At 39.0% G+C, this 21,476-nt stretch overlaps 1 protein-coding gene across 1 annotated transcript; it reads right to left on the bottom strand.

Annotated features, from left to right (window-relative positions):
- Positions 1-4,810: 4,810 nt before the first annotated feature.
- On the bottom strand, positions 4,811-21,245 carry topaz1 (testis and ovary specific PAZ domain containing 1). The gene is made up of 14 exons (XM_038300366.1): positions 21,190-21,245; positions 20,896-20,982; positions 20,597-20,654; positions 17,888-18,039; positions 13,785-13,877; positions 13,583-13,698; positions 13,427-13,490; positions 13,178-13,349; positions 12,646-12,749; positions 12,409-12,574; positions 9,810-9,962; positions 9,449-9,661; positions 9,178-9,361; positions 4,811-5,107 (listed from the first exon to the last, which is right to left on the bottom strand). The coding sequence occupies exons 2-14, from the start codon at positions 20,935-20,937 to the stop codon at positions 4,885-4,887; spliced, it is 1,740 nt and encodes a 579-aa protein (XP_038156294.1). The 5' UTR covers positions 20,938-20,982; positions 21,190-21,245; the 3' UTR covers positions 4,811-4,884.
- Between the last annotated feature and the right edge of the window lie 231 nt (positions 21,246-21,476).

Below are 21,476 nucleotides of genomic sequence, written 5' to 3' on the forward strand. Positions count from 1 at the left end.
TTATTCCTGCAATCGGTGGTTCAGTTTATATCTGTGCCCAACAGTGAAGAGGAAATCCTTTAATCCCTTTTTTAGATGAGCTACAACTGACCAGAGAAGAAATGTTTTGCTGCTGAAAAGGATTATCAGTACAGCAGAAAGCCAAATTTCAGTCAGTTTATTTCTATAGCGCCAATTCACAACATGTCATTTCAAGGTACTTTAGAGTTTAACCAGACCATACAGTGAAATTGATTCAAAATTTTCTAAGGAAAAGCAGTTGATTGCATCGACTCGTTGACTCAAATGCAATCCCTCACACTAAGCATGCTTGTGGTGACAGTGGAGAGGAAAAACTCCCTTTTAACAGGAAGAAACCTCCAGCAGAACCAGGCTCAGTGTGAGCGGCCATCTGCCGAGGCTAAATGAAATTTAAAGGGACGGAAGCAGAGATACAAAAGGCAGCTGTAAAAGGCGGCCCCATCCTGGAAACACACAGCCAGGCAGACGAGGTCCGAGCCAGCTCCCATGTCAGACGATGAAGAGAGCACATCCAGCCGGTCAGTCAGAGAAACAGGAATACACTGGAAAACAGGCCAATCTCGAACATCAAAAAGGGAACTTATCGACTCACTAAAGGTATAAATATGATTCAATTTGGGGTCTGAAAGTAATCGCCACACATTTGATGTTTTATTCAGGAATTTATCTTTTTTATTCTCATATGCTGATGTCCTTTTCTCATCTTCCCAGCACCCCTCTTTTAAAAGTCGGTCACTCCCTCTGGATCCCACCTCCTCTGTACAACTATCTCCAACAGAAGGGTGACACAGATGTACATACTCAGTTTTTGGCATTTTAGAGGCATATTCATGGTTTTAGGCTGCAGGAGGAAACTAGAGTATCCAGAGAGAACAGACAAAAACACAGGGAGAACAGGCAGACAGACACCAGGCTGGGGTTGCTTACTTTTGAAAGGGAAACTGCGCTAAAAACAAAACTGCAAAAAGTCCATTGCAAAATAAACTCTTGGGAGTTTATGTTGTTTGAATAAAACGTCATGGTCCAAAGCATGCCACTGGATTAGCCATCATCTAATATTCTCCTCCACTAATACCTTCTTAGACTTCTCAAGGTTACATGATACGCCCACCTGCTGCTCCTTGTATCGAATAAATATGTTTTGAAACAAAAAAAATTTACCCAAAACCTTGGGGGGAAAAAAAAAACAAGCAGCTCTGATGGATAAAATAAAAAAAATGCCAGTTTATTAAGTTAGGATGACCTTTTGTGGGGGTGATCATGAGACATTCAACAAACTAAATTTGACCCAGGCTGCTAAAGCTATAAACGATTTCTGTCCATCTGAAGAAAAATAAATAAAAACATAAGGACAAGAGTGAGGTGGTTGAAAAGAGAACAAACGGTTTATAAATATCCTGCAGGTTTCACCGAGGACACGAACAGCAACACACAAGGATGTGAGAGGGCAACCAAGGCTGAAGCAGAGTTTGGTGGGGGTGTGAGTATGGCAGCTTTGCTTCAGGCACAAAATGAAATCACACAAACAGTTCAGTGTTATGGTGATTAGCTCCTATGTTACACACATGGAGGCGGTGGTTCTGCCGCCGGCACATAATCTGACTGAATCCAAAGGAGTTGAGATCCTGTAAGACTGGGAGCAGCATGTGGAGGTCGGCAGGGCAGATTTTATGAGTGCTCATCATTGAGCTTCATCTCATGACTGCCTCATAGAGGGGGATATTTGTAGAAAGTGTGAAATCACTCCCAAGCGTAGTTTGCCCCCAGTGATGTCAGTGAGGCAGTTCACCATTTTTTGATCATATAACTGTAGGTTTATTAGTGATTATACAAATAGCTGCTGAGAAATTAGTTTTACTCTTGGAGAATAAATATAGCTCTATACTGCCCCCTGCTGGTTAAATAACTGGTATTGCAAGCTTTCTATAAAGGAGTGGAAAAGACTTTTGTCTCATTAGCAATCTTCACTTGAAAATGCTTCGACTGAAAGAAGTCCAGTGCAGGGGAGACTGGTGGAGTTTTCTCCAGGGGGGGCTATAAATTCAAAATAGATGTATATCACATTTATACTGATATGAATGCCAACAACAAACATATAAAAACACTTTATTAAAACAAAAATTTCATGTACAGGTTTACTTTTTGTACATAAATGTTGCCCTTCTGAGGCTTTGTGAAGGCAAATATGGGTTTTGCATGCTCCAATATGGCGTCACAGACCTAAAAATATTAATGTACCAGTTTAATAATGGAGAAGCTATTAGTTTTATGCTTTTTTAATATATAAAAACTATTTTCTGAGAATGTGTTTAAGAGTTTATTTTTGGTTGAAAATTAAAAAATAGGAAAAAATACACTATATTCTATTATTTTCCATGTGAATCCCAGATTGTTTATTCTTCTTTGCCTTTTCTAAAAAAGTCCTACCTGTCGGACAGGTGTTTTAAGTCTGTATATCCAGACTGTGTCCTCGTCAAATCACTGTTCACTTTTAAAAAGAATGCAGAGAAAACAACTCCTGCAACTGTCGTCGTCGCCATAATCTGTACCTCACTGCCTGCCTACTAGCTATATCACCTATATCACTGTAGCAGGGGAAAAAATTCCAGGAGCCCAAAAGCCATTTATTTTGGCAATGCTGATTGGCCGAATATTTATTAATTTTCCCTAGCAACATTATACAATTGTTTATTTTCCTACATTTCAGGGGCGCTTTGAATGAGTGCCCAAGAAGAGCAATGATACGTTCTGTTGGTTGAATTGGTGGAAGTGTTGTTTTAATAATTCATATTACATGTAGCCACATACTATTAAGTAAAACTGACATTGATAATACTTTTAAAATCTATGTATATATTATGATTTTTCCCCTCTACATCTAGGGAGGGCAGCCTCCGAGCGCCCCCTATGGACCAGCCGCCACCGGTTCAGTGTAGCTCTACAGGTCCTTTGCTTTAATCTTTAACATGTTTCCCTCAAGGATTTGTTATCAAAATCCATACTTGTATCCAAACCTGCTTGGTTTGTTACCTGCAAAGGAAAAGCATCCCCACATCATGCTGCCGCCACCACCGTGTTCAGCCTGAGGCATTGACAGGGTTTATACAGGAATGAGCAACTTTAATTCAATGCATTTTAATGTTCTTAGAAATATTTTCAATGCTATCAACAAGTACCCATGACTCGTATATAACACGGCAAAATACTTTGTCATCTTTACCGTCTACAGGCTGCAGCAATGTCCCGAATTCCTCATTTTCCAGCCACTTTTGTTGAAATTTGCATTTTCCCCATTCTCTAGCTTTTTCTCTGCCCCAGCCTTCTTTTTGAAACATACGGCTTTACGATCAACCAGAAGCAGTTCAGCGCAAACACGTGGAACCAGTTATATCTGATATATCTTACAAAATTGTTTTTATAAACTTTTTTTTTAATTAAAGCATTTTAAATGCCACAATAATCACATTTAATGAATTTTAATGCCAATTAAAGCCTTAATTAAAAAATTATGACTTTTATTTGATTTTTAATGACCAGAATACCACTGTAATCCTTGTACTCGTAATCCATATGTATGAGTTTTCCTCTGAACAGAACACCTTCTTTCACACATGGTTTATAGCAGCAATAGAATTTCTTTTTACTAAACTTCACCAAGTGTCATTTTTACTGAATCTCCCGGATGAACCAAGAATGTCTGCAGCTCCTCCAGAGCTACAGTCAAACTTTTAGTGACTGTTTATTACACTCGCTGTTCGTTCATGTGTGAAAGTCACAATATACTCATTTCTTAATTTTATTTTTTTCCACAATTTTTATTTTCTTGGATTACTTAAAAAACCCTGGTTTACTCTGGTGAAACCATAACATGCGTTGAGTCTGATAAATATTCTAACGTATTTGATTAAAAAGTACCAAATAAATAGAATTTTAAGATGTAAAATAAATAAAACTATACAAATGTTGGACTTTAATAAGCCTTAATTAAGCTCATAGATGTTTAAGTTCAAGTCAAAGTTCAAAAATAGATGGTAAATTAGTCTTTAGAATAAAAATAAAAAAATCTCTGGACAAAATGCATTACAGAATTTAGTTTGTCACATAACTTTGTTAAAATATCTAATCTATAAGATGGGGGTGAAGGAATAAACACCTTATTTCTCCTCTAGGTTAGGTTAAAACAAGCCCCACCCCCATGCTACAATAATTTGGCCACGAAAACCATCCCAGATCATAAGTCCTCTACCACCGTACGTTTGCCAAGACGTGCTGTTTCCATTCTGAAAAGGCTTTTTTTTTTTACAGAAAAATAGGGTTACGGCTTATTTAGATGCTTCTTTGCAACCCAGACAGACAATCCACAAACAAAATTAGCTAACAAGCCATCCTCCCTAAGGCTCAACTAATTATAGTCATGATGTTTAACATGGAGTCAAACTGCCAGGTCATCTTCAACAGGAAGGTTTTTTATTCAAGTTAGAATGAAATCATCCTGTTTTTCCTTAATATACAATGAATAGAATTGAATCCTTAGATATATATACAAACACAAAGAAATAAGTATTTAATAAAAATGATCACATATGCTGAACAAGCAACAGGTTAGACAGACAACAAACATAATGGTGATGATAAAAATACATATTTACAATAAATGTTTATTTACAATGAAGAACACTAACCCAGACCCACCCCTACACAAAATTACAAAATTAAAGTGAAGGTAAAGGGGGGAAAAAATACGAGTACAAAAAAAAAAAAAAAAAAAAAAAAAAACGGAAATAAACATGTTATTGGTATAACAAACAGTGTTCTACATGAGAGCGGACTGATGCTGTACATAATGCTGACTACTCACCTCGCTCAGTTTTGGTCTAAACATCGAGCTCGGGGAGTCCACAGCTCAGAGGCCCACAGGTGATTTCTGTGGAGCCAGCGCCGCGCACTGGAAACGTCCAGCCTGAACACCTGTTCCTGGGAGACGTTAACGTTGGTGTAATGGACGTCCAGTTTGGGCTGAGGAAGGGACGATGCTAAGAGGAGCCGGGTCCCTGCTGAGATGTAATCCACCTCAGAGTTATGAGTCCTGCGAAAAAGACGTGAGGGAGGACCTTCAGATTGCAGTGAACAGTTGGGACGCCCTCACCTTACGATATTATCCAGAATCATTCACCATTTCTAGATAAACTTAAATGCATTTTATGCAACAGAGCAGGGATTCCCAAGCCCAGTGCTCAAAAGCAACTAACCTGCAGCATTTAGCCACATCCTTTCACAAACTGGAAATACAGCCATATGAAAAAAGCTTGGGCACCCCTATTAATCTTAATTATTTTTATTTCTAAATATTTGAGTGTTTGCAACAGCTATTTCAGTTTGATGCATCTAATAACTGATGGACACGGTAATACTTCAGTATTTATTGGACTAACAGAAAACGTGCAGTACGCATTCAAACAAAATGACAGGTGCAAAATGTGCCTTGATGAAGAATCAAACACTAAGAAATTATCACATGACTTGAGGGAATCCCATATGAGTTCAAACTCTTCAATTAACTCCCTCAGTATGCTCGTTTTCTGTCAGCATCCACATTAAAAGCAATGTGGGCCCTGTGGTGGCCTTCATCATAAAACAGAAGTGTGAGCTGACCAATGGCTACCATGAGTTCATCCGTCCGTTTTCCAATGGTTAGCTTTTCCTTAGGAAGTCTTGATCGATGTGGTCTTTAAAATGTTGGTGAAGCATGTTTGACAGACAGCACTGAAAACTCTGCAGATTTGTTGCAAGTCGCTGTCATCACTCGTAGCCAGTTGCATTAGGCTTGCAGTAGTTTTGCTATTTTAAACAGGGTTTCATGTCTCCATGCAGACCATCTGATATTATGAAACTTACCCATTTTCACGAAAGAGATCCCACTTTCTTCACACAGCTTCTGTTTTTTTGCACCAACTTTTTGTAAGTAAAACTGCAGCAGCGTGACCCCAGCACGAGCAAATGTCTTTCAATAAGGAATGGTGTCATCGGTCAACTTTGAGTGATTCTCCAGGCTTGGACTGATCATTTTTGATATCGGGCATTTGCCCGGTGGGCTGAACCTCCTTAAATCATACCGGCCCAAACACCTACTCTCCGACTGAAGCACCTACCTGTGATGGTAAATAACTCAAGAAGAAGCTAAAGAAGTAATACAATGTTAACTAATGACGCATGCAGTATATACAGCCCTTCCTTGTCATGCACATCCTTGTGACGGTTGAAATATGGTGTAAATTTCTATTTCTTCCAACTGTAAAATCCTTGCAACAAACTCAATTCTAAATAAATCATTCTAAATCTTTATTCTCTCTCTATTCTCCCATTCTGTAGAATCTGTTAGTTCAATCTCTAACGTTCTTCTCTCTCTGCTTTTTCTCATAGTAGCTTTGCCTCGTCTGTTTGGCTGTGACGCCATCCTGGAGAGAAATATCAGCTGTGCTGCTGCCATCAACACCTTTGTTTATAGATGCTGGAGATCGGCCTGTTTTCCAGTGTAGTCCTGTTTCTCTGACTGTGACTGGCTGGATGTGCTCTCTTCATCCTCTTACATGGGAGCTGGCTTGGAGCTCGTCTGCCTGGCTGTGTGTTCGCCTTTTAAAGCTGCTTTTTGTATCTCTGCTTCTGTCTCCTTGAACCCCAGTTTGACTGTGTGATCTGGTTGAACTGTAAAGTGCCTTGAGATGACTTGTTGTGAATCGGCGCTATATAAATAAGCTGAATAGAAATGAAAATTGAACAAAACTAAAGTGCTTTCTTCAAACCAAACTGTGATGTTCCTTTTATATTTGGTGAATTGATGTTTGAATATTTTGCAAAAATATGTTGCGGCGCATTGATGCATCTGTTTACATTATTCCATTGTGTAGATGGAAAAATGCCAGAGCCGAAAATCGTTCCCAGTCCGACCCTGGTGCATGGTGCAACAAAATGTGCACAAGTTGTCTGAGCTTTGGCACATTCCATTACAGCAGCCCCTTCTGTGCGCAATGCGGCCAATTTTTTGTAGCCTGTGCATTTCGGTCAGCTAACAGTTCAATCAGTCTGAGGTAAACTCTCCGTTCCTTCGACAAAGACACAGTCCCTAAAGTTCATCAGACTGCAACTTGGCTCTTAACTATCGCCCACACCGCTGAGGGTGTGAGCGATATTCTGTTTCAGTAAAAGAATATTCTCAGAATAGGAAGACATTGCTTTATGGAAACTGAGGAGAAAAATATTTTTAAAAACTTGCCGTTGTTCTTCATTCAGTTTATCCCTCCATCTGGAAAGAGGGCGACTGGACATTTAATCTCGGTTAGCTTGTTTATTAGCGATGGCTTGCGCCACACTCATATGCTCCTTACTCTTTTCATGTTTGTCAAATGAAGGATGGTTGAAATTCTTTGGGCCTTTATAAAACGCACCTGTTTGGTCCACTAGATTTGGATGCGATCTTGCACTACTTTTCAGTGCGCTCCTCGTTGGCTTCAAGCTATGGCACATCTAGGAGCAAATTATCTGAAAAAAATATTTTTTTCGGCTTCGGCCCAGGTTCCCGTTTCTTTAAAGGTGGCGAAAAGCCAAAGAAGCTGCTTAATGTTTCTTGTTTTCTGGACATATTCGACAGTAGTTCAAAACTGGTGTTGATGAGGTAATGGTCAAGTAGTACCCAATATATTAAGACAATTGACTTTATGCTTTCTTGATTTTTATTAGCATGAATTCCTAGCTAAAAGCCTGCGTGTGAAATTGACTGTTAGTGTTGCTTTCTGAGTGTGAAATAGACAGTTTGATTTCACATAAGTCTGATTTAAAGAGGTCGGGTGACCAGACATCCTCTTTTTCCCGGACATGTCCTGCTTTTCATACCTAAAAAAATGTCCGGGGGGGATTTCAAAATCATCCGGAATTTTGCTCGACAACGGCTGAGGACGGGCGGCTATTTGCTCTCTGCTGAGGTCCGGTCCAATTTCAGGGCGTGAAAAAACTACAGGACAGAACCAAATAAGGCAAAATCCCCGACTTTATGTCAACTCAGGGCTTCGTTTGGATTCGCCTGTTTTAAGATGGAAGTTTAGAATTGTGAGATTACCAGAGAAAGGAGATGTTGATGGGGTTTTAACTTCTCTGTACGTCTATTTCACTCACTGAACTGTTATTCATCTATGAAACTCTGTTTTGCATTCTACGACCCTTTTATTTTTGGAGCAGTGTATAATCTGAAATGTTCACTGCATTTTCCACCCAGGCTACTTGAAAACCCTTATAAAAAATCTCAGGAAACCATTTGGAGCAACGTTCAACTCGTCAACTTTGATTCACAGTTTGTAACAAGCCATACAGGGAGACAATGCAAATATCATGTAATCTAAATTCCTTTTTTTTTCTCTACACAAGCCTGAACCATCTACTCCTACCACAACACAGTGGAGGTGCTGTCATGCAGTGGGAAAGATTTCCTTCAGCAGTGACAAGGAAACTATAATGCTGCCGCGGGTTAGATTAAACAATATTTAAGTGGCAGAGGGGAATAGTCCAGGGGTCTGCAACCTGTAGCCCCATGTGGCACTTTGGACTCTGTGTATTATTTCTTAATAGAGGCTAAAAGGAGATAAAGAGCTAACTAATATATTTTAATAACAAAAACCAGTCTTAGAAGCTTTAGTGGTTTTTATAAAGAATATTTGAACTGAATTTTCACAAAAGAACAACATAAAAAGAATCTGAAATATGTTTTTAGAGCCATTTTTCTTTTCATTTCTTGGGAATTATGTGTTTTACCATTTTTTTAAAAGCTAAAAATACCAAGAAACTTTTGGTTGTTTAAGATGACAAATATTTGATAAAAATAATAGGGTGTCTTTGATTAAAAAGTCATGTGATATTTTGCGGCTCTAAAGGACTTTAACCAAGTCGGACTCGAGGAAAAATGGCTCTTTGTATATGAAAGGTTGCAGACCAATTTAGAATCTGTTACGCCTGGGAAGCTGCTTTGACAGCAATCACAGGTTAATAATGCAATTGCCTTTAAAACTCATTATCAATTAACCCCCCACCCAAAAAAAATATTTAGAATTTTATGTAAAAATGTTGAAGGTGTGGGAAAATGTTGTTTTAAACCACAAAATGACGGTTTACCTCTTCAGAGTAATGCTGAGGGTGGGGGTGACGGTGTCAGACAGAAGGATGACCGATGCATTCAGGGCCACAAACATCTCCAAGCTGAGAACGAGCTCCACCTCTCCAAGCGAGCAGGGGACGGTCAGCTCCATCAAACCGGGCCCTGCAGACACTTCTGGATAGTAGCCCACACTAAGGGAGTCTGGGTGAAATAAACAGAGACATGACTGGATTCTACTGTTCATGTCTCAGCTGTTTAGCACACACAGTAACCCAGAGATATATTTACGTTTGAAGACTTCCCGTGCCCGCAGCCAATGGTTCTGTCGGCCAAGTTTCTCGATCGTCGTCTGCAGCAGCAGGGGATCGACAGCCAGCCCTTTAGATAGCATGAACTCCACCGTGTCGGACGCTACAGGAAGAAATGTGTGTCTCTCCGTCTCCAAACACATTTGGAGGTGAGACGTAAAGTGAGGAGCGTACCTGGAGATGTCGATCGAGTCTGGGGGCAGAGCAGAGTGACCGATCATTTATCAGTTTTATAACAGAGACGCACAAAGTTTGCAAAGAGGAAGATTTCCACTTCTTTTGTTTGACTGAATAAAAATTGTAGCAGCTTTATGAACAAATCTGATTATGAACAAGCTCACCGATGGGTTCCTTGACTCCTGGCAGGTTACAGAGCACTTCTAATGTGTCCCTGATAGAGATTTTCCTCCCCAGTTGGATCTGAACATTAGTCCGACTCTCTAGATCAGCGGGCTTAGATGGCCGGGCCCATGAACCGAGGAACCAGCCATGCTCTGAAGGAACAACAAAGAAAAACATTTTAGATTTAAAAAGCCCTGAAAATGATTGTGTTATCCCAGTGGTTCCAATAGGGGGCGGCTTTTGCACAATTTACTGCATCACCTCATGGAAGTGATCACGCTTTAATACCAAGCTTAAGCTCTTCTGCAATGTTGTTTCATCATCTTCCTCTTAGACCCCCCGTCGTGTTTAGGTTAGACTGGTTGATTGGCCCTCAAATTCAGTGATGTACCGATCATTAAAATTAGGTATTGATGCTTTTGAAAGTCTGCAAAGTCCTAAGCTGGAAAATAAAATTAGCATCTCCATAAAAATTAGAGAGAAACATCTGAAACATCCTGGTGGGCGGTTGATGCGTTGTCTCTCTTTAAGGATCTTGATCTCTAAATTTACTTCAATATCTAAAGTGGACTGAGGATAATACACTGACAGACCACACCCATTTCCTGACTATATGATGGGGTTTTTGGCTTTGTGACTTCAGCCATAGTCCCAGCATCATCTTTCCACCTCAAAAACTCATCAATAGAATTTGCATCTCTTTTTGCCAAACTTTTTCCTTCCACTAAACTTCATATTAGTTTGCTTGATCAAGAAGTTAAGTTTTTATTACCGTATCGGTATTCTCACGACTATAAGGCGCATATAAACGTCTTTTTTTCCCTCAAACCACCTTTGGTGCGGTGCGCCCTATGTGTGTTGTTACTGCGGACTTTTTAGACCACCATGCACCATGCATCATCTCCTCATTGAGGAGATGATGAAAGAGTGGCTGAGGGAGGTGCATGTAAGGAGACAGGTGTTTTTTTTTCCACTCATCACCATTGCTGTTAATCTGTAACTCCATGCGTGCCCATCTCACAGCTGATGTAAAAAACATGGTGAAACAAATTAACGCTGTGCTCGCTGTTATTCAACCGCTCGACATCGGTGTGAACCGGACGCAGCAGGCGCAGCAGAAGCAGCGAGTTTGAAAGCAAAGTCAATGGTTGACGCGTGTATAGGCGCAGCAAAAGGTCCTGCAGCGCGTTTTGAGCAGCAGGTGCAGCGCGTCGGGAGCGTTTAAGCATCTGAAGCGCCGCCAACGCGCTGCTGCTGCTCGAGATGGAAAAATTGAAGTTTTGCTGCTGGACAGCAAATATAGCTGCAAGGCAAAGAAAGGATAGGATAGCTCAGCCCAACGCGCGTCAGACACACTTTTGCACCGCGCAGGTAGAGCAGCAGAGCTGCTTCAGCCGCGCGTCAGAACTAACTGGTACAATCTAAACTGCAGGCAGCAGGTAATAAAAGCGAACATATTCTGCCGGCAGAATAATTCCACGAAAAGTGGAAGGCAGCGCTGGGCAAGTTATGCCACCGTTTGCGGGTGGATTGTTGATGCTTGGACTAAAGTGTCTGCTGGCACTGTTGTTCGAGCTTTCGCAAAAGCCGGCATTATTTCAGAGCCTTTCCGGCACGGAAAGTGACTCTGACCGCGAAGAAGGGGAAATTGGCATGTCTGATTTAGCGCAGCTGTTTAATTCAGAAACAGAGGATGATGACTTTGATGGGTTCGATTAATTCTTTGTAATAAATACACCTTGCAGCTATATTTGCTGTGATCAGTGGGAATGAAGTAGTTTTAATATGTTTTTAAGTGAGAAAGTCCACCTGAAAACTTAATCATTGCAGTCAGTTCATCCAGATTATCATCCTGCCTACTAATATTAGTTCTGTCGGAGCCGCTCAGACCCCCACATACCAGCGGTGCGCCGACAATAGGAATGTCTCACGGCCAGCTCCCAGGTTTGATTAATACTTTGTAATAAATACATGAATAAAGCAGTCATACTCAGTTTTGCCCCTGCTGTATTTTTAAATACGCAGTAGAGGTATTTAAAGGTAGTAGAGGACATGTACCTGTATATAAAAAACGCGCCCTATAGTCCGGTGCGCCTTATGTGTGTGTTAAATACAGAAATGGCACACTTAACTGAGACTGCGCCTTTTAGTATGGTGCGCCTTATGGTCGTGAAAATACGGTAGTTGTGAGCCATATTAAAGCATAAATAAATGTCTAATAGATCTATAGGATTTTTTTTATTTTTTATTTACGTGTTTATTTAAACAGGGACAGTGCACATTAATCAACATTTCTGTAAATGAGCCAGTGTTAGCTAAGTAGCTAATTTTCAACTGTAGTCCCTGGGCAAGGTTTAAAATGCCAACATAATAAAACAACAACATTAAAATTAGTGCAAACAATAAAATACATAGTAATCTACATAAAAGCTTTCCTTTTTTTATGAAATAACTGAAATAAATTCATTATTTGATGATTTTTATCTGTAACAGCTCTTTAATTTGTGTTAGAATTTCATTCATAACCCAACCTATGAAGCGTTTCGCCATAAAGAAGAACCTTCTGTGCAGCATATGTGGAGTTTAGGAGCTCAGTACCTCTGAACGTGTTCAGCGCTGCCTCCGCCATTCCACTCATCAGGAAGAGCTCTGCAGCCACGGTGATCAGGAAACAGGGCGATGCTCCGTCCTCGTTCCCAAATAAGCTCTTCAGTGTCACGTAGTCCATTTTCAAACTGGACAGCACCTGCACCACTTTGCAGCCCTACGTTTGGAAAAGACGATGAATCAACTGAAGGCAGGAGGAAAGAAGGGAAGAACAGAAGGGGAAGTTACCTTATGCCAATGATGGTTTTTGTGGTATCTTAACATCAAAGAGACTCCGATCCTGCCAACAAAACTCCTCACCACGCTGTCGTCCTTATCTTCATTTTTACACACTGCAAACAACAGGACCAACCATTACACGATGCACCGAAGCAGTCAGATCATGTTTTTGTTCGTATTTCATCAGCTTACAGCCAATAATTTTTTGCCAAGCTGTTATTTTAGTAAAAGTCAAAGCAGGATTTAATGTAATAGCTTAAAAAACAGTAGCACCTGTGAAAATATAAAAACACATTTCAACAACAAAAGCCCTTAAAGTGTGGTTTGCTTTTTGATGAATTCCCGTTCAACCCCCTTTGCTTCACTTTACAGTCACAGTGCTTTAGAGGCGTGGGAATTTAAATGTTTCTATCAAAGGAGTGTTTGTGATAAAAAACCGAGTCCCCAAGCTGAGATGAAGACATTTAAAACAACAGAAATGAAAGATTTGTGGCCAAAAGGGAACAAAACCCCAAAGTCCTTTATTATTTAAAACTTTTACCTGATTCAACAAAAGCAGCGAAGGGCAGCGCCACCTTGTTTTTGTTCTCAGCCAGCAGGGCTATGGCGATCTGGCCGGTGATGCGCTCCACGTGGATGGGGTGTTGGCTCAGCTGGCAGATGGACCTATACACCTCACCCATCCGCCTCCAATCCTCCTGTTTGGCACAGAGCTGACAGAGGGATGATAACAGTAAAAATACAAAGGAACAACTCTAAGGGATGACTACCCAATAAAAAAAACACTAACCTGGATTTCCACATTCCCATGCACTAAATTCAGGAAGTCTGGATTAGGTGGGCAGGCAGACAGGCTGGATGAGTTCAACCACAGTTAATCACAAGATTAAATGAAGACGTTTGAGACGTAGCAGCAGCTAAAAGTATAAACATGCGGGTTACTAACTTTTTGCTGCCAAGTGAAGCTGCATGTGAAATCTGATGGGCCGTCTGCTGAAACATGGGAGTGTTTTTTACATTTTCGATGCAGTCCAAGTTCAGCTCCAAACCACTACTGACCATCTGTTATTAAAGCAAATAAAACTCCTATTGAAATCCCAAACACACTCCTCTGCTGGACAGTAGACAAGATGGAGGAAGAGACATACCTTGATTGTGTGTTGCAGTAGCTCTGGAATAAAGCCGACTAGAGCCTTGTCTCTGACGTAGCTGAAGAGAGCCAGCAGGAAGTCATGGCCCGGCTGCAAAGGTTGGGATCAATGGTCAAACACACAGCTGAAGATACAGATTTTTTTTTATGCATATGTATTAAAAATTCGTCTGCATTGTAAAGGTTACAGGGGTCTGCAATCTTTACAATCCAAACAGCCATTTTTGACTTCAGTCCAGCTAATAAAACATGTTTAATGTGGGAAACATTACATCACTTTTTTTTTTTAAGAAAAACATATTTGTCAGATATCAACCACAGGTTGCTAATACTGTGGTTGAATGTGGTGCAAGCCATCGCTAATAAACAAGCTAACCAAGATAAAATATAATATTGCCCACTTTCCAGATGGAGGGATAAGCTGAATGAAGAACAGTGGCCAGTTTTTTTTTTATATTTTCCTCCTCAGCTTCCATAAAGCTAAACATGCATATCCTATGACTTCCTATTCTGAGGATAAATGTTATCATGTTAAACAAAAACACACAAAAAACACGTATTTTTCGACTGAAAAACATAAATATATATTTATCGATTCATTTTTTTTGAAGTAAAAAAAAAAATTTGACTTAATTCCAGCGAATACGAACCGCAAGCATTGCATCACATTTTTTTTTGTTTTTTGGGGGATGTAAGAAAGGATAACTTAAATTTAATAAATTGCCACCATAGGAGATCTGTATTTGAAGAAAAAGAACAATGCCAATTAAAGTTTTAGGTTTAAAATGAAGGGAGAATAAAAAGAGAACATTGTTAATGGGTTGCAAATGTTTTTGGTAAATTATTTTCAAAACATTTTTCCGAATTAAAAAAGATGTAGGGCTGCAACTAACGATTATTTAAAAAATCGATGAATCGGACGATTATTTTTTCGATTAATCGATGAATCGGACAAAAAATATTTTTTATATTAACCTCTTTATTCCAAAATAAACATTTTAGACAGAACAAACAAGCACACAAGTACAGGTTGCTCATTAACTGTCCTGGTGCAATATGAAAAATAAATGTTTGTGTTAAAACTACGCAAACTTACATGAGAAATGTAGCTGTACATCCACAAAATATAGGCTACTTTGTTTCATAAAGCGCAAAAAAAGAAATTCTTGTTTTTTAAAGCCCCTAAGGGGCCCCCCATTTCAACAAATGAGTTTTTTTTAGACTAGAAGAGTTCTGCCTTTTAAAACCTTTTAATATAAAAAATATTTTTTGTCCGATTCATCGATTTTTAAAATATTCGTTAGTTGCAGCCCTACTAACGTTACGTTTCCCCACTTTAAAACCAAACAAACATGGTGGTTCCGTGCCATGTTAATTTCTTTTGAAAAAAGTTGCATGTTATCACTTTTTTCACTTTACAAAGCGCAGGCTATTTTAATTATTGTGATCAATTTGCGCCGTCAATCCCGGTGCATGCGCGCTTCATTTGCAGTCTGGACGCTGAGGCTTTGACTGAGAGGGACTCCTGCGGGAAAACGCGGTTGGGGTGGGGGAGGCGCCCCACGGCAGAGTAGGAACGATACATGCTTTCACGTAAGAGTCTCTAAAAGCCGCCAGTGAAACCGAAAAAAGTCGCCAGATTTGTCGCTAGTCGCTTTTTTGAAAAATAGTCGCTGGAGGGGTCTGAAAAGTCGCTGAGTTGGCAACACTGCACCTGCAGCGCTGACTCGCTCTGCCATATTTTTTTTTCTTCCTCTTTCAGTCAAGAGGCAGTGATGACGGCGCGGCGGATGACGCAATAATCGCGCGACACAACTAATCGATGATGAAATTCGTTGCCAACGCTTTTAAAAGTCGATTTTTATCGATTTTATCGATTCGTTGTTGCAGCCCTAAACGTTAGTTTCTCAGGTCGCTCATCTGATGCTTTCCTTACCTTGTTAGTAGGTTACAGACAGTGATAAGGTTGGCTACTTATTTTACTTTTAATTTCATTTGAATTAGCTTAAGCAACGTTTATATTTTCTTTATAAATAAATTAACTTGCAAATTATGAGGGCAAGGCTTTTAAAGTTTAAATCTTCTGGCAAAGATAAAGAAGATCCTGCAATTTATGGAAGTAAAGCCGAATAAAATCCAGCAAGATCAGTAATATGTCAATTAATTATATTTGCCACATTCCCATGTATATATCTGTCTTTGGAGGATGTGTTTTTTAGCACCCCTAGTTCTCTCATTTTTATTCCAAATACAATTTATAATTTGAATCACAGGCTATTTTTATCTCTATGGTCCAGTATTTTCTCAAGTAGCAACTTTAACTGCTATACTTTCCTGTCTTAAAAGGCAGAACTCTTCTAGTCTAAAAAAAAACTAATTTGTTGAAATGGGGGGCCTATTGTTTGAGCCCCTTAGGGGCTTTAAAAAACAAGAATTTCTTTTTTTGCGCTTTATGAAACAAAGTACCCTATATTTTGTGGATGTACAGCTACATTTCTCATGTAAGTTTGCGTAGTTTTAACACAAACATTTATTTTTCATATTGCACCAGGACAGTTAATGAGCAACCTGTACTTGTGTGCTTGTTTGTTCTGTTTAAAATGTTTATTTTGGAATAAAGAGGTTAATATAAAAAATATTTTTTTGTCCGATTCATCGATTAATCGAAAAAATAATCGTCCGATTCATCGATTTTTAAAATAATCGTTAGTTGCAGCCCTACTAACGTTACGTTTCCCCACTTTAAAACAAAACAAGCATGGTTACTCACCCTGCTGATCAGCTCTCTTCACTGCTATCAAAGGCTCCAACGTGTTTCCTTTTCAGGTGCTGCATCATAACAGTGTGGTGCTTCTGCGCCATGTTAATTTGTTTTTACAAAAGTTGCCTGTTACGACTTTTTTCACTTTACAAAGCGCAGGCTATTTTAATTATTGTGATCAATTTGTGGCGTCAATCCCGATGCATGCACGCTTCATTTGCAATCTGGATGGTGAGGGTAAACATCCTCTGACTGCAGCGCTGAGAGGGACTCCTGCGGGAGAACGGGGTTGGGATGGGGGAGGCGCCCCACGGCAATGACGACGGCGGCGGATGACGCATTAATCGCGCGACACAACTAATCGATGATGAAATTCGTTGCCAACGCTTTTAAAAGTCGATTTTTATCAATTTTATCGATTCGTTGTTGCAGCCCTAAAAAGATGCAAAAAGAAAAAACATTTCTGTTATAGTTGATTTTGTAAATTACTTTAAAAAAAAATTACTAAAGCTCCTTTGATTAAAACAAAAACAAAACAAAAAAACTTGGGCAATAAAACTTCATATGAACCTAGTTAGAAAAATTTAACTTAATGGAAATCTACAATAGGTAGCTGATGCAGTGTTGAAAGTATTTGAACACACTGCTATTTTGCAAGTTCTCCCACTCAGACATTGTCGTAGGTGCATGTCCACTGTGAGAGAGATAATCTATAAAAACATCCAGAAATCACAATGTATGATTTTTTTTAAACTTTTTTTTTTAAACTATTTATTTGTATGATAATGATATCTGCAAATAAGTATTTGAACACCACTCATTTCAGACCCCTCCATGGTTTCTTAGTAGGAGAACTTGAAAAATAGCAGGGTGTTTAAATACTTATTTTCTTCACTGTACTGTTGGAAAATTATTTTAAGACAAATATTTCCCTATTTTAAAAAAGAGCTTAAAACCTATATATTTATAATTAGTTAATGACGTAGGAAGTTCAATGCAATTAGTGAGTGGAGAAAAACGCTAAACACACACTTTTGTTGGTATTTCTAATGTTAAAAAATTGGCTAGTTCTGCATTACTTTTAGTCCAAGCTAAGAAGTGCCCTTGTTGAGGGTCTAAACAGCCACTTGTGGCCCCAGAGCCACAGGTTGCAGACCCCTGCTCTAACCTTTATAACTGATATGTGCTGCTGATATTGCTTTTTCTTCCTCTATATACATGTGATAAGGGGAAACAAAAGACTTTATTAAAACAAAAAAGAACATTTCCAAAGCATGGCCATTGCATTCACTAATGGGTGAGAGTGTGAAAACAAAATACTTCTAAATGTAAACACTGACCACCAGATTGTAGACCAAGCTGACACGAAGCACTGAGAAGATGCTAGACACCATGCCGGCTTTGAGCAGAGCCCAGAGCAGGGACAGGTACACAGGCCTGGAGAAATACTCCCCTGGTGGGCTGCTTTGGTAGTATCCTGCAAACACAGCTCCTGTAGAGGGAAAACAGCAGGGTGGGAAACTTCTGACCTACACATTCATAAAGCACCATGCTAAAGTAATTACATCACTAGATTTTAACAGTTTTTTTTTTTTGTTATAACCAGAAATTTGTATGCATTTTCTTAGCTTTTATGCATAAGTCAGGAGTGCTGGCGTCTGTCGGGATACTATTTATCCAGATATATCTGGCAATGCAGACAAAGATATACTTTTTTCATTTCACCTTATATGGAGTAACCATTGGTGAGTGAGTTGAGCTGGATTTGTTTGCTTGATTGGACCCATTTAGCATTGATATCACCATCAGCAGAAACAGCGTGGGGACTCCCAATCCAAAACACATCCAGGAAAAATAGGCTACAGACTTTCTAGATGCATCGTGCTGGATCACTGAGGTCTCAGTCTGCTCATCAAATGATGTTTTAGTCTTAATGGGTCAAATAACAACCTATTCTAAAGATATTTATCAGTAAAAACTTAGAAAATGTTGTAAGTGCTAAAAAAAAAGTCAATAAAATGGATGTTTGTCTATAAATATTTTATGTTAATTTGTTCTATCCAGAACTCCTCAAGTGGAAAAGTTTTAGTTTCAAGTGGATTATATATTCTTTTTTTAATATTTATTAAAGAAATCAAATAAAAGAAAAAAAAAAAGAAAAAAATTTTCAACTGGTTTAATTTTGCAAAACTGTATTTTCCACAATATAAGAAAAAACGCCTTATAATCCGGTGCGCCCTATGTATGGATCAGATTAAGCTTCAACAGGTCTCAACTATGGGGAGCAGCCGCCGACTCCATTTTCTCCCGTAGAAGAAGTAGAGCGTGGTGCATACTGGGAACTTTAATTTCCATTTGTGTGTAAGACCCTATAGTGGCTCCTTTCAAGAGACATGCGTACGACAGAGTTTAAATTCAATGCTATCAGTTACGCAGTAAAACATGGGAACAGAGCAGCAGCTCGACAATTAAAGATTAATGAATCAATGGTGCAGAAGTGGAGGAAGCAAGAAGATAACTTGCGCCAAGTAAAGAAGACTAAACAGAATTTCCGAGGGAACAAACCAAGATGATACAGTTAGAGTACAAACTCGAACAGAGAGCAACAAGCAGAAGTATCTCAACAGTCACTATTCCAATGAAGGCAACAATGCTAACATGCAAAACTCAACATCAATAAGTTTAGAGGCGGCCCTTTTAGGCGGTTTCAGTTCATGAAAAGACTTTCAGTCTCTCCATTCGCACCAGTGTTGTTGACAGCCATCTTAGATTTAGTCTTTGTCTTCAGGGCGAAAGCTATTATTAGTCTTAGTCACATTGAAGTCATTATAATATGTGATAGTTTTATTCAAGTTTTACTCCACTAAAACTTAAAAAGGTTTTAGTCTAGTTTTAGTCAGTTTTACATTGCAAAAAAAAGTTATTTTTACAATTTCAAATAACAACCAGATTTTTTACCACACTGACAGCTCTTTCCTAGATACAACTATTACTGGGTATACAATGCTGCTGTGCAGTTCATCATTGCTGTTGGGCAGAAAAAATGTGATTAATAGAATTGAAATAAACTTTATGAATTAATGTCCTACTCTATAAAAAAGGTGTCTCACTAAAGCTGTGAAAATAGCGGATCTAGTTCATCACATCATATTGGTTAATATAGCAGACAGACAAGCTAACAAAATGTACAATAAAGGAATGGTTTTAGACATGTAAGGTTTCCATCCAAAATCAAACACTTCCTGATCAACTATGAATTATGCATTACACACAGATCAATAAAAACTTCAATACTCCAAAAAAAAAAAAATCAAAGAACAAAAACATTCTTTGCCAATTTTGACTTTTTTTCTTCAATTTCCCCCTTTGTTAATTCTCTTTAGCGCAGCTGCATCTATGCACCTTATATATAGGAAAAAAATTTTAAATTAGGCATTCCATTGAAGGTATGGCTTATAGTGCGGAAAATATGGTATATTGCAAATACAACTACCCTGCCCTAATACCAATATTGTCAAATAAAATGTTGCCATATTTGCCATTTTAAATTTTTTTCTTACACCTCTAGTCAGGGGACAATAGTTGTCATCATGAAGTAAAAGGAAATCGATGTTTAACTAATAAATTATGGAATAAGTCGTTCAGATTCAGCCCATCTCAGTGTTTCATAAGACATCGTTTGCTTCAACTACATTCACAGAAAAAAAAGATTGAATGCAGGCCTATTTTAAGTCTCACTATAAATGTTATAGTTCTGTGTTTATTGGGGATTTTCCATCTCCTCTACAGTTACCAGGGTTGCAGGTGTTTTCTCTTTCTGCTTTTAGAGGATCACTGTTCTTCATGATGCCGTTTGTTGCCCAATGTTTTCTAATTGCAGTTTGAGTTTTTAAATGAAACGCTAAACTTTAGGTGTCCTTTTCCCTGGGGTCCAAGCATGCACTTGTGTTTGGTTATAATGTGACAAAATGCTGAATAGTTTTCTAAATCTGTCTGAATCTGCATCTGTTTGAGGCAGCAGGGAAGCCTTCCTCTCTAATGGTACTGACCTGCTCGCTGAAGGGATGCCAGATGATTGGAAAACCTTGCAACCGTGTCGACACACATCTAGAAGGAGACAGAATTATACAAGCCCTTGAAAATGTGCAACAACACAAACAGCACAGCAGAGGGTGACATACCCCCTGTGATCAACAAACACCCCAGAGCCTAAAGAGGAAGGTAAAAACCCAGAAACAATATTTGGACCTAAAAATCCTACCAAGATGATTTAAAGAAAATATACAGTCAAATAAAAGGAACAGATGAAGGGATAAACGGTGCCGACAGACTCAGGGTGTGGGCGTACCTTCTCGTCCCCTTCGCGAGGTAGATGCAGGAAGCGACACATTTTGAGGTCGCATGACTGCCATTCACAGAAGTAATTTCTGCAATACTGAGGAGTGGAAGTGGAAGATTACAGTAAAAACAGCTTCTTTCCTTTTTTGAAGCACATCTTTTGGCCTATCAAATGTTAACGGATCATGGTTTTCATTGGATCATTCCATTTTCTAAACTCAACTTATTCAAATCATAATTCAAGGGGTTTATTATAAGAGAAAGAAAGCTATAGGAGAACATTATGACATTAAGGAATGCTTACATCATTGGATTTCTGCCGCCAAAAATCTGTTCCATTTAGTAGGGTTTTTTTTAATGGTTCTGTGTGATGAGTAGAGATGAGAGTTATTCACCCTATCAAAGCTGTAAGTGATGTTTTTATGGGACAATTACATTTAGAGCAAGTTTAAAATCCCCGTTTACCTGTTCTTGAGGCCGTAGGATGGGTGATGTCATTGGAGAAGCTCACTCTTTGGATGGAGGGACCAGAACTACTGACCACACAGAAACACATGCTGGTTATTTTATGATAGACTAGCAGGAGTAAAT

This window comes from Cyprinodon tularosa, unplaced genomic scaffold (assembly GCF_016077235.1).
Source record: "Cyprinodon tularosa strain WSP-4 unplaced genomic scaffold, ASM1607723v1 ctg449, whole genome shotgun sequence".
Lineage (NCBI taxonomy): Eukaryota > Metazoa > Chordata > Actinopteri > Cyprinodontiformes > Cyprinodontidae > Cyprinodon > Cyprinodon tularosa.

Excerpts from the sequence above, each read along its gene's own strand:
- topaz1 (XM_038300366.1), bottom strand. The coding sequence starts at position 20,937 with ATGTGTCGCTTCCTGCATCTACCTCGCGAAGGGGACGAGAAG. Across the intron at positions 18,040-20,596 it reads GGCATCCCTTCAGCGAGCAG|GAGCTGTGTTTGCAGGATAC; the intron begins GTCAGTACCATT and ends TTCCCTCTACAG. Across the intron at positions 12,575-12,645 it reads AAAACCATCATTGGCATAAG|GGCTGCAAAGTGGTGCAGGT; the intron begins GTAACTTCCCCT and ends TTCCAAACGTAG.